The following is a 12764-nucleotide window of genomic DNA, read 5'->3' on the forward strand; positions in this document are numbered from 1 at the left end:
GGGAAGGTAGAGTCTGCTGAACCATGAGAAGAGAAATATGAGTTATCTTTCAGGGGGCCCATTTCCCCCCAACCCCCGCTGGACCTCAGGCCCCTCAAGCCTTCACAATGGCCTCTGCATCGATTCTATTTAGTTTCCTGGCCTCCTGAATCCCCTTACTCCAATCCATCACACAGCAATCCCCCAAAAGCACAGATGAGACCAGTCATCTTCCTACTTAAAAAAAAAAAAAAAATGCCATGGCTAGCAAATAAAATTCAGCTTTGCCTGACATGGAAGCTATTTATAATTTGGTTCTGATTTATCTTCTCAGCTTCATCTCACTCACACATCTAACTCCACTGAACTTGACTGCGAATGGTGCTCACACTTCTGCCAACCCCCCACACCTGTAGTCACACTGGTCCTCTGCTCTCAAGAAATTGGTCATCAGTTTCCACGTGTCCTGATGCTGACTCCAGGTTGGAAGTCCTCATTCCTCTATTTTCAACTCCCCCAAACATTGTACTGGGTTGGCTTTTAAGCTCTGTTTTCTGTTTTCATGTTTTGTGTTATATTTATTTTAATAAACATATTATTTTGCTCTTCCCCTTGTTCTCAAGACTTTAAACTCTTTGAAGTGAGAGGATGAGTCACAGACATTTGAATATTCCATGTAATTTCAGGCACAGAGCCTGGTACGTAATAGGTACTTAGTAAGCATGAATGAATGAATGATTGAATGAAAATGATTTCTTCCATATCGCCCTATTTTCCCACACCAGTAGTATGACAGGAACATGAGCCATTTAAGCAGTTTAATTATCTAACCCAAAATGTGGGCTCTGAAGATCAGAGCGAGTCTAGATGCAACAGCTGAGGTGTCAAAACACATTAAAAATAATAATGCAAAAATAACCAGGTGTAATCTAAGCTGAGCATTTTCTTCTGGCACCTCTCCCCCTACCATTCAATTTAGAATTATGTTCTATAATTATCATATCTGCTTAAAGGTCCTATTTTCTGCTGATTCTCAACTAGATAAAATACATACAGCTCTCCAAGATTGAAAATATTTCTAAGAGGAATGAACTAAGGCTTTAGTTTTAAATTCTTAAATGGAATAAAAAGACACCTCACTCAACATAGGAATTTTTTTAATCAAGAATTCAGCACTGGGAAATGTTCAGTCATCCATCTGAGACCCATAATTCTGAGAGCACCAGAGAAAACTGGGGTTGCTTAAACAAGTGTGAAGACACTCAAGCGCTTGGCCATCACTCAGGGCCTTCCATCAAGGATACATTGTTTTGGACACTGTTGGTGATGCAAAGAATAATAAGGTATGGACTCTGCCCTCCAGAAACCTTGCCAAGTCCACGACTGGGTTAAAAGCGAGGTAGGAGACAGGTGGGGCCCTGGACTGGACAGCTGGTGTTTGTCAAGTGGTGTAAAGCTGAAATTTTGTTCTCAGCCAGACACTCCAAGGACAAAGCTAGAGGCAGAAGCGGAGGTCTGCTGAAGTGAAGAGACATGGGGCTCACTCCTGAGGTCAAGGAAAAAGTCCCTGTCTGCACAGGCACAGAAGGCTTCTTGGGGGTCAAAAAGGGAGGAGGTGCCACCCCATAATGAGTGTGGGCATGCACCCGCAGGCCTCTGTGGCGGGATCCGTCTTAGCAAAAAGTTGCACACGCCTCTTGCGGAGGGTCCTAGACCCCGTCAGGAGTGAAAAGATGAAACGGGATATTAATAATTGGCCAAAGGTACATAAAGACCCAGAAGGACTCTCAGTGATTTAAATCACCTCTTTCCTGAGCTGCTCACTCAGAACGCCCTCCGGGCGTGTATTTCTGCCTAGCTTCCGTCTTAAATAAACTGTTTCTCGGGGTGCTCTCCCATTTGCTATGCTGTGGCTCTAATAATAAACTCATACCTGTTTTTACAGTCTTTGCCTCCTTGAAATACTTCCACTTTCAAGTGAGGAAAAACAGCCAGGGCTGCTTTGCTTCTAGCCTCTGGTCCCTGGTGATCTAGCAGCTAGGATTCCTGGTTTTCATCCAGGTTACACAGGTTCAAATCCTGGACAGGGAATTAGGATCTCTCCTCGGGACTGCTTACTACTGTCTCTCCGAGATCATAAGCATCATGGCAGGTAACACCAAATGCCCAGCCCACGGTTCACACTTCAGCAGAAGTTTCTGATGGTATCTGGGTACCCAGCCTGGCCTGTTAAGCGTCAGTCGTCGGCAGGACTTGCCTCTACATGGAAGGGACAGCTGTCCACGGCTCTGGAGGACCAGCTGGCCACCAAACTTTGTTGAATTCACATCCAGTTCCTTTCTCATTTTTTGCCTTTACTGATAGCCTCCCTGCCACTCCTTCCTTTTGTTTAAGTTGATGTAATTTCTCATTGGATTAAACTAGAAGCTTCCCAATAAAAAATTCCCTGCCTCCCAACCAGCTCCCTTCTAATCCAGCTGCCTTGTTGCTGTCTGTAGAGGTCTCTTTCAAAACCACAAATACAAACATGTCATTTTCATGATAAAGATCTGAGTTACTCCCAATAGCCTTCAGGGTTCCGTGGAAGTATTCTGCTGTCACCATGATCTGACTTTCTCTGGCCACTTCTCCCGTGAACCCTAAATGTGGCCTTAAGCTCCTCTCACTTGGTGATCCTCACCAGCCCTGAGACAACCACTGTTCTGAATTTTTTTTTTCCCCACCATAATTTATTTGGGGCTTACCAGGTGGCACTAGCGGTAAAGGACCTGCCTACAATGCAGGAGATGTAAGAGATGCAAGTTCGATCCCTGGGTCCGGAAGATCCCCGGGAGGAGGATCCCACTCCAGTATTCTTGCCTGGAGAATCCCACGGACAGAGGGGCGTACAGTCCCTGGGGTTGCAAAGAGTGGGACACGACTGAAGCAACTTAGCACGCAGCACGCGAGCTGCAACCACCCCCACACATCTCCTCCAGGGGGCGCTGCTGTTCCTGGCCCCAGAGCCTCTGCGTGGATTCCATCTTCTGCCTGCACCGTGGTATCACTTGGCGGCCTGACCTGCACATCTTTCAGTATCCTTCAAGGCTCACTTGATCTCACAGTCTGGGAGTCCCGCCTCTCCATGCTCACTGCCCACTTCACAGGGCTCTTTTACTTGCCCACTTAGACAAGGCTTAATCAGTGGCTGGAATCCTCTGCTCTGAAATGAAGACTTCAGTGGATATCTGTTCGGTCCATTTTCCTGTGAATAAACTGCCCAAACGTGCCTGGATGCACCTAATACCTCTCCTTTAACACCTCCGCTTTTCTGCAGAAGCCAACAAGTTTTTCCCAAGCTTGGTTTCCTCCTCAAGGCTGTCAGAAAGTTCTGTTCTACTTCCACCCCTGACCCGCAACAAACACTATTAAAGAGAACTTGGGCACTTCCCTGGTGGTCCATGGGTTGAGACTCTGCCTGCCAATGCAGGTGACACAGGTTCAATCCCTGGTCTGGGAGGATTCCACATGACATGTGCTCTGCAACAAGAGAAGCCACTGAAATCGGAAGCCCAAAAACTGTGACTAGAGTAGTCCTCACTCGCCACAACTAGAGAAAGGCCACACGCAGCAACAAAGACCCAGTGCAGCCACAGATAAGAGAGCAATTAAACTCAGAGAGTCCTCGGTCAGTTGTTCATGACCTTCACACTAAAGGAACTCCAGAGCTTTCTCTTAGCCCTAAACGCCACCAGCGAAAGATGGACCTCTTACCAGAAAGGACTGCTACCCTAAAAACCTGCTAGTGGTTTGAGAAACACGACCTTGAGCAAAGGAAGCAGCTAAAGGGTACATTCCCAGGAATGACAAGAGCAGGACCTGTTCTTCGACAGAGGGAAGAGCAGGTGACCCGCAGTGGAAATGAACCAAGCCCTAAAGTATAGAAAGGTGAGACATATGGTTCTCACTACTTATCTATTTTATACATAGTATCAGTGGTGTACACATGTCAATCACCATCTCCCTGTTCATCCCACCATGCCTTCCCCACCTGATGTCCACGTTTGTTCTCTATGTCTATCCATTTCTTCTTTGCAAATAAGTTCACCTATACCATTTTTCTAGATCCATTAATGCATTAATATATGATTTTGTCCTTGTCTTTCTGACTTACTTCATTTTGTATGACAATTTCTACATCCATCCGCATCTCTGCAAATGGCACAACTCCGTCCCTTTTTTATCACTGAGTAATGTTCCACTACATACACACACACACACACATATATACACACATCTTCTTTATCCATTCATCCTTTGATAGACATCTAGGTTGCTTCCATGTCCTAGCTATTGTAAATAATGCTGCAATAAACATTTGGGGTGCATGTTTTTTTTTCTTGAGTTATAGTTTTCTCAGGGGATATGCCCAGAATTGGGATGGCTGCATCTTATATTATCTCTATTTTTAGTTTCTTAAGGAGCCTCCATACTGTTCTCCATAGCAGTTGCGCAATTTACATTCTCACCAACACTGTAAGAGGGGACCCTGAGAAAAGATGGAATATTTGAACTCACAAGTTAAGATGAGCTGCAAACACCTGTGTGCACTTAGAATAAATCACAGCTTCTTCCAACAACCTACTAGCATCTACGCAGTGTGACCTCACCTAAATCCAGTCTCACTTTTTACCCCTCTCCTGTCATTAGCTTCAGGCCCTCTGCCTACCACAGGATCTTTGCACCCGCCAACACCTCTGCTTGAAGGAGCAGGTGCTTCATGTTGGGATCCTTCGCCTCCTTCATGGGTCACAGTTCAACATATCAGCTTCTCTGAGTGGCTGTCACTAACCTTCCCATCGAAAGGAAACTACCTGCCTCCTATTCATGCTTGTCATCAGCTAAACATATTTTGTTTCATGCTTCTTCTCAAGATAGGAACCTTATTTTTTCATTCACTGCAGTATTTCCAGTACTTTATACCTGGTACCTAGTAGGCGTTCAATGTTAGTGGAATGAAGTGGGAAAGAAATGCAGAGGTAAAAGAAGGAGTCGAAGAGGAAAAACAGAACTGACAAATAACCAGCTTTCTGTTTCTAAAATCTTGACCTCGAGTCACTGATCAGAAGTTCTGGATCTATCATCTCACAGGGAGATCGGGTGCCCCTAAACAAGCTGGAAACTCCAGTTATTAATAATTAGGCCCCCAAATCTCTGGAATTCCCCAGGGTATTGGAGCGGCCACGCCCTAAGGGAAAATGGTTGTCAGATGAAGAAAGGATTGTTGCAAACTCACATGGAGATGCTTAAGCAACCTACCCTGTCTCTGTCAATTCCACCCATGACAGCCATCAAGTCTTGGGCAGAGGACCTCAGAGAAACTATTTTCTGTTGATCTGGTTCTCATGAGAACAGGCAGAAATCTCTTTTAGATTTGTTTAAAACAAAGTCCACGACTTGATGTGTCTTTTGGACATATTAATTCTACCTGTGGATGAGATGTTTTTCACTCCAAAGTCTGCAAGTGTGCAATTTGTCACGTGGGTCAGTCGTTTACCTGCACTATGACTGTGGTGGTTTGACAGTGTCCACGTGTTCTCTCATAGCCCTCCCTGCAGGGATAGAGGTGAATTCCCTGCCACCACTTGAACAGTGACTGGTATTGACTTCTAGGGCTTGCCTGGTGGTAAAGAAACTGCTTGCCAATGCAGGAGACCCAAGAGACGTGAGTTCAACCCCTGAGGTTTAGAAGACTCCCCTGGAGAAGGAAATGGCAACCCACTCCAGTGTTCTTGCCTGGAGAATCCCATGGACAGAGGAGTCTGGCGGGCTACATAGTCCAGGGGATTACAAAAGTCAGATGCAACTTAGCAACTAAACCACCACCACCACCAGAGACTTCCAGCCGATAAAAAGTAATGGAAGCGAGACCACGTGACCTTGGAGCATCCTAAAAAGAATGGCCTCCACTTGAGGCTCCATGGGAAGCCAGTAACCACAGCATGAGCACCTTCAAAATCCCTGGGAAAAGCCCATGAAGAGAAAAACCAAGGTCTCCTGCATCACACGAGTGAGTCACCTTTCATTTCTTTTTTAATTTGACTTTTGAAACTGACGTGTCACTGTCTCCTTGGATACAGTTACGTGAGTTTTGACAAACAGACACACACAGCCACGTCGCCGTATCAAGATCCAGATAAGTTCCACGACCCCACAAATGCCCTCTTGCGGCCCCACTGTAGTCGACTCGTTCCCCTCACCCCCAGGGACCAGCAAACACTACTCTGCTTTCTGTAATGGAATGAACCACCTCTCAAAGCAGAACCGCAGCCCAGGCTGAAATCTCAGCTACACAGGGGTGAGAAATCTCAAGTTAGGATCACCCAGTCAAGCCACTCCCAAATCGTCCCCTGGAAACTTTCAGAGATAATAAAAGTCTACAGTTTTTTAGGCCACTAAGTTTTGAGGTAACTGTCACACAGCAACAGCTGCACAGTTCGCCTTTGGAAACTCTTCAGTTTTTTAACACAGAGTGCTTTTCCTTCTTAGAGAAGCCCCGAAGCCCAAGTCCCCTGCCCAGGTGCCCTAGGCGACCTGCAGGTGGAGGAAGGTCGCTGAGTGATATGACCAAGCTCGTCTTGTTTCGTTGTTCAGATACTCAGTTGTGCCCGGCTTTTTGCGACCCCATGGACTGTAGTCCACCAGGCTCCTCAGTCCACGGAATTTTCCAGGGAAGAGTACTGGAGTGTGTTGCCATTTCCTTCTCCAGGGGACCTTCCCAACCCAGGGATCGAACCCGGGTCTCCTGGATTGCAGGCAGACGCTTTACCGTCTGAGCCACCTAGACTTTCCTAATTCAGTAATGTCTGCTTACCAGACATTATTTAAGAAAATGAAGAGCCAAGACATAGGCTAAGACAAAATATTCATAATGGGTATATTTGTATTGATAATATATGGATACCTTCCACTTACTACTCCAGTAATAAAAAGGCAGACAACCAATTTTTTTTAATTGACAAAAGACATGAACAGACGAATCACAAATGTAGATATACAAATGACCAACATTTAAAAATGTGTGACACCATTAGCCTACAAGGAAACACAAATTAAATCCATAATGACATGCTCTGCTATACCCACTAGAATGACTATTATTTGAAAGACAAATGTTGGTGAGGATGTGGAATTCATGTACATTGCTTTAGGGTGTGCAAAATAATGCAGCTACTTGGAAAACATTTTGGCAGTTTCTTTATACAGTTAAAAATGCACCCAACTTATGACCCAATAATTGTACTCTGAGATATTTAACAAGAGAAGAAAAAACATCTATCAACAACAACAAAAATAATGTTCAGGAAAGCTTTATTCAACATACCACCCTCCCCCGCCAAAAAAAAAAAGAGAGAGAGAGAAGAATGCATATGCCAATTGCAGGATTTCTGTCTAGAAGAAATCCACTCAGTGATAAAGAGCAAGAAGCTACTTTGCTTTCTATGCAACCAGTGGATCCATTCCAAAGCAATATCAGAAACTGGATTCAGAAACATGCATACTTTCCGTGGTCATTTATACAAAGTTTTAGAAAAAGCAAAACTAAGCTATGGTGAACCAAAGAAGAAAAGTTGCTGGGAATCTGGATTGGGAGGTTAGGGTTGACTGTGAAGGGGCACATGGCAATGATGTCATGATGGAAAAGTTATGGATCTTAATAGGAATGTAGGTTACACAGGCATTTGCATGGTTAAAACTCAATGAACTACATAACACAGTATCTCTGCATTTCACCATATATAAAATATATGTCATTTTTTTAAGTTAGAAGAAAAAATCATAAGTAATTTCTTGTAAAAATATTCAATCAGGATCCTTTTAGAAATTAAAGTGTTTGCTGTGTTTAAAATGCAGAATTTTAGATGATTTATTTAAATCCTGCTTTCTCTATTTATTCATTCATCCAGCAATCATTGAGTACCTACTCTGTATCTGTCACTGTTCTAGGTGTTTCTGAACACATCAGTGGGCAAAACAGACATGGACTCCTGCTTTTAAGTTGCTAACAGTCTATAGGAGTAGGGAGAAATCAGGAAAACCAAATTAAATGGGTAAATGTAGTGTCTAAAATCTGAGAAGTGCTAAGAAAGAGAGGAAGCCTGTGACATTGCCATATCATCCTCCAGCTGCTTAACAACATTTTTTTTTAAATTATGGATATGCCTGTATTTACTGATTAGCATTTTTGCCTTTGTTAATTGATGGATCACGCACTAAAAGATTTCCAGAAATAGCAGACAGTGTGCGTGTGTGTGTGTTTCAGAACTTGCTAGGTTATCATCATTGCTTTATTCCCCAAGCTTTTGCAATATTTAATGCCTGAAAGCATATATATCAAGATGTCACCTGGGGTGAGTGGAAAGGTTGGTTTCAAGGACACTGTGTTCAATGCAAATCCCATTTCGTGTGCTACTGAGTCAGAATCACACTTAGTTATCAAGTCCTAGAGCAGCTCTTTTTGTCTTCTGTATAAAAAGCCCAACCACTCAAATGTTACAGAATTCAGACACCCAAGTCATTAAGATGTGGTTGTACATAAAAGAGGCAGCCCTGATAATTCAAAACAGACAAGAAGAATGTGCTCTAGGAACCATTCTTCTCCAAATCATAATATCTGGCACAAAACATAAATAAAGCCCTCTTTTTCTCCTTCGTTGCCTGCCGTGAAGGAGTCACTAAGCAGACTTGTTATCTGCCAGGAACAGCGAGTAGTGGAGAGGCCTTCAGCTAAAAAATACTCCTCCTGTATTTTTTAACAAGGCAGAGAACACACTTCCCCAACAGACAGCAACAGGACCAACAATTCAAAAGCATCTGCGACGTGATTATCCAACACACCGGAATATTAAGCTCCATGTTGTGTCTCTTTAGCTACAAGACCGACACAAAAATAAAGTGGTTTTGCTCTTTGCTTTTATTTCTTGTTTTTAATCATGTATCTTGGAAAACTCATCCTCTCATCAGGCTCCAAAGATGTCCTAATAGACCTCCAATCTTAAATCTATGCCGTATCACAGGGTTCCTCCATGATAATGTGTTTATTTGTCAGTTACCTCTTAGGCTTTCCTCTCTTTTACCAGAATATGCATGATTCTGCTCACAGGGAATGCCTTCTCACCTGCTAAAATGCCACCCACATTTCTAGTTGCAACACAAGTCTCTCTCTTTAGTGAAGTCTTCCCTAACCAGCACAGTTAGAAGTGACCCGTTCCTCCTCTCAGCTCACTCAACATGATCTTCTATCCCACCTATTCGATCTAGACATGTTCTAGGTTCATCCTCTTAGAGGCTCATAGCCCAACCAGAATGATAAGGATTGTAGGCTCCATAAACCGAACCCAATTTAAATCCAGGTTGCATTCTCAAAAGTGATTTGCAAATTCTGTTATTACAGTTATTAAGATGGATGATCCCCGGGTCAGTCCCTAAAACAGTATCTAACCCATAAAATATCTGAGATACAGTGGAACACCCTTTGAGAACTATGTTTCTGAGAAAATGCATTTCTACGTCTACAATGCCAGCAGCAGCTGATCAAAACTGTGTAGGTCATCCAAAACTGCTTGAGTGGTCGCTGACAATCAAATACTCCACTAGGTCCCACAGATTGGTTTCTGGCTTCCTTAGGAATCCATAGGACTGATCCTCATCCTACGACTTACAAGTCTCCACTTCAGGAATCCATAGGACTGATCCTCATCCTATGACTTACAAGTCTCCACTTCGCAGCTTCCATGAAATCTCACATGGACTTCTGATGCTCCGTGGTTTCCAAGCAACAGAAAATACGTGTCAGGCGGGGGAATGGAAGGAGCCAAGTATTGATTCCACACTGGTCCACAGCACTGTCTTACCTCAACTTCCTAACACGCATGCAAAGGTCTCGGGCTTACTTTAAGCCATGAAATAGAGTCAATGGGCTGCTTTATTTCAGCTGACTTAATAAAAGCACAAAAATTTAAAACGAAGATAATGGCATTTGGCCTTTGTTGCATCTGCTCTCTTACAACTCATGTACAAAAGCATTCGTTTGATAAGGTGCTTAAAGATAAAGCAGAAGGAAAAACTCTGGTTCATGGATGGGCAGCTCTGATCTGAAACACAGTCAATCAAAATCTGACAACCCTAAATACTTTGAAAGAAAGGAGATGGCAAAATGTCATTTCATGTCCATTTCCGTTTCCTTCTATTCCTTTTGGAGAAGCCTAGAATTGTCCTTAGTAAGCAAAGCAATAAGAAGAATCATCCTAATTTGTGAAAACACCATCCTTTCTCAGAAAGCCCAGTTCGGCGGCAGAAATCAGAAGTCTCTCTTACCTCTCAGTTCGCCCATATCCAGCGTCGTCCCCAGCTGCTCCAACAGAGCGACCCGTGCCGCGTTCTTTTTGTGCTTCTTGCCATCATAATGCTGCTGAGCCATCAGCGGGTTGTTGAACCAGGCCGCACAGAGTCCGCAGTATCTGTCTGAATCTCTTCTTTGATAGGGAGGTGGAACCACTGGAGCAGTGTCCACCCTTGGAGGTTTAAGTGAGCTCAGAGGCGTGGCTGGGGAGAAAAAAAAAAACAGAGAGAACCGCAAGCCAGGTTAGTCCCTCCTGAATGCAAGTCTCCTTGGTATCTGAAAATGGAAGAGTCTCATGTTTATTCTAGAGCTCAAAAATCCAGGAACTTGGGAAAGTGCATGAAAGAGAACAGAAAAGATCATGAGTGAAGAATCTTGAGGACCAGGGTATCATTAACAGCTAAGAAGGCCGAAGCCACTTAAAGCCAGTTACTTCATGAGTGTGCTCCATGGACTGAAAGCGCCAACATCACCTGTAGTTTATTGAAGATGCAAATTTCAGGTTCGGTCCTGGACCACAGGATGAGAGCGTACATTCATGAGAGCTGCAGGTGACTCACGTAAATTAAATCTGGAAAGCACTGAATTAGGATTCAGTGGTCCTCATCCTTGACTCAGGGTTAGGATCATGAGGGAGGGGTTGAACACTTTGCTTTTGAACCTGGGCTACAATTAAAAATTCCTAATTTATTGTGATCAGAGATTGCAGTCTGTTATGGTTTCATCTGATAGTTTGGGAGACCACTCTTTGGGAGGAAAGAAAGGTTTTGTTTTGTTTTGTTTTTTTAAATAAACTCTCTGAGGTCAAGAAATGATTTATTAACCAAAACCAAAACTTCAAGTAAACATTGAACAATCAGGACTTGAAAGATTCTGAATGAATGAATTAGACATCTGTGTGCTATAAATGGATATAACTAATAAATAAAGGGATTTGCCAAAGAGAGAAACAGATCCATCAGTTGCATAGATTGGACCAATTGACAAAGTCATGCTAATTTTATTGTCAGTTACTTCTGTTTACTGGGAGAGGTTATTTTCAACCCAAACCTGCTAAAATTGATGTTGAAAGTACAGTATTTTTTTTAGACCACAAGACAAACACCACAGAGCAGATGTTCCTTATCTAAACTGAAAAGATGGGACTATCACTATTTTGAGATACACGGCCTCAGCTATTAGCACATTCCATTGTGAGCTTACAGTTATTTTGGGTTCAAGGGTGAAAAAAAAAAAGAATCTAACTTGGAAGGGTTTACTAACCGAAAACATAATTAACTTTTTTAATGCATTACAACATTCAGTTGCTTGCATCTTTTCAATAACTGTGAGTTGGATTATTGTCCTTCTCAGATGATGGACTTTGGAGATGTCAGTTTGTTTGTTTGTTTGTTTGTTTTTCTTTTTAAAAATATTTATTTATTTGCCCGGACCAGGTCTTAGCTGTGGCATGTAGGATCTAGCTCCCCAACCAGGGATCAAACCCATGCCCCTGCACTTCCATGCAGAATGTAAAAATAGTGCAAATGAACATTTGTGCAAAACAGAAACAAACTCACAGACACACAAGCTTGTGACTACTGGAGGGGGACTGGAGGGACAAACTAAAATATGGGATTCATACACACCAGTTACTACACGTGAAACAGATTGAGCCTCAAGGATTTACTGTACAGCATGGGGAGTTACACCCATTATCTTCCAATCATCTAAAATGGGGTAGAATCTGCAAAAATACTGAATCACTATGTTGTACAACTGAGACTGACACAAATTTGTAAGTCAACTGTGTCTCAATAAAAGATAAATAATTGAAATTCAGAAAATGTCTGCATGTCACAATACCTAGAGAGCCTTTTCAGACCTACCCAGAGATTTCACCATTAGGGAAGTTTTTAGCTACTCTGGATGAAACCGAGTGGTATTATTTCTACAGGGACTTAAGAGAAATAAGAAGTCTCTTGAAAGCCTCATTGCCAGACTTGGTAATACATCACCCGGTGACGATAAAACTCCAACTAGGGCTGTACCGTTCCTGCAGCCACCCAGAATCACTCTGCTCTGACTTAGAAATGCTAATAAAAGCTACAAATATGCAGTTGACCTGTAATGTGAAAGGACTTCTATCCACTTTTCTGAAGGAAATTGGATCTTTCTTCCAAAGTTTCCAGCATTTTTATCAATTTCTGAGGATTTATAGCTATCCATGGTTTTGGATAGAAATGAAAAACATATCAAATGTTTGCAGTCTGAATGAATGCTGACTCGTAAAGCATAATTTACTTTTCTCTAAACTGGACCCTAAAAAACATTTCAGAGTTGATTTTATCAACTGATACCTTATATACCACATTCTGGCAGGAGCAATACACCATAGAATATTCATCAAATAAGATAATCTTAT

The 12764-nt window shown here is 42.8% G+C and overlaps 1 protein-coding gene across 2 annotated transcripts in view; it reads right to left on the reverse strand.

Annotated features, from left to right (window-relative positions):
* ZMAT4 (zinc finger matrin-type 4) overlaps positions 1-12764 on the reverse strand; it is a 362220-nt gene that overhangs the window by 121157 nt on the left and 228299 nt on the right. For both annotated transcript variants that reach the window (XM_070459721.1, XM_020876283.2), the window contains one exon: positions 10336-10563. In XM_070459721.1, the coding sequence (XP_070315822.1) occupies positions 10336-10563 (228 nt within the window). The remainder of the gene's footprint in view (positions 1-10335; positions 10564-12764) is intronic.

Source organism: Odocoileus virginianus, chromosome 32, assembly GCF_023699985.2.
Source record: "Odocoileus virginianus isolate 20LAN1187 ecotype Illinois chromosome 32, Ovbor_1.2, whole genome shotgun sequence".
Lineage (NCBI taxonomy): Eukaryota > Metazoa > Chordata > Mammalia > Artiodactyla > Cervidae > Odocoileus > Odocoileus virginianus.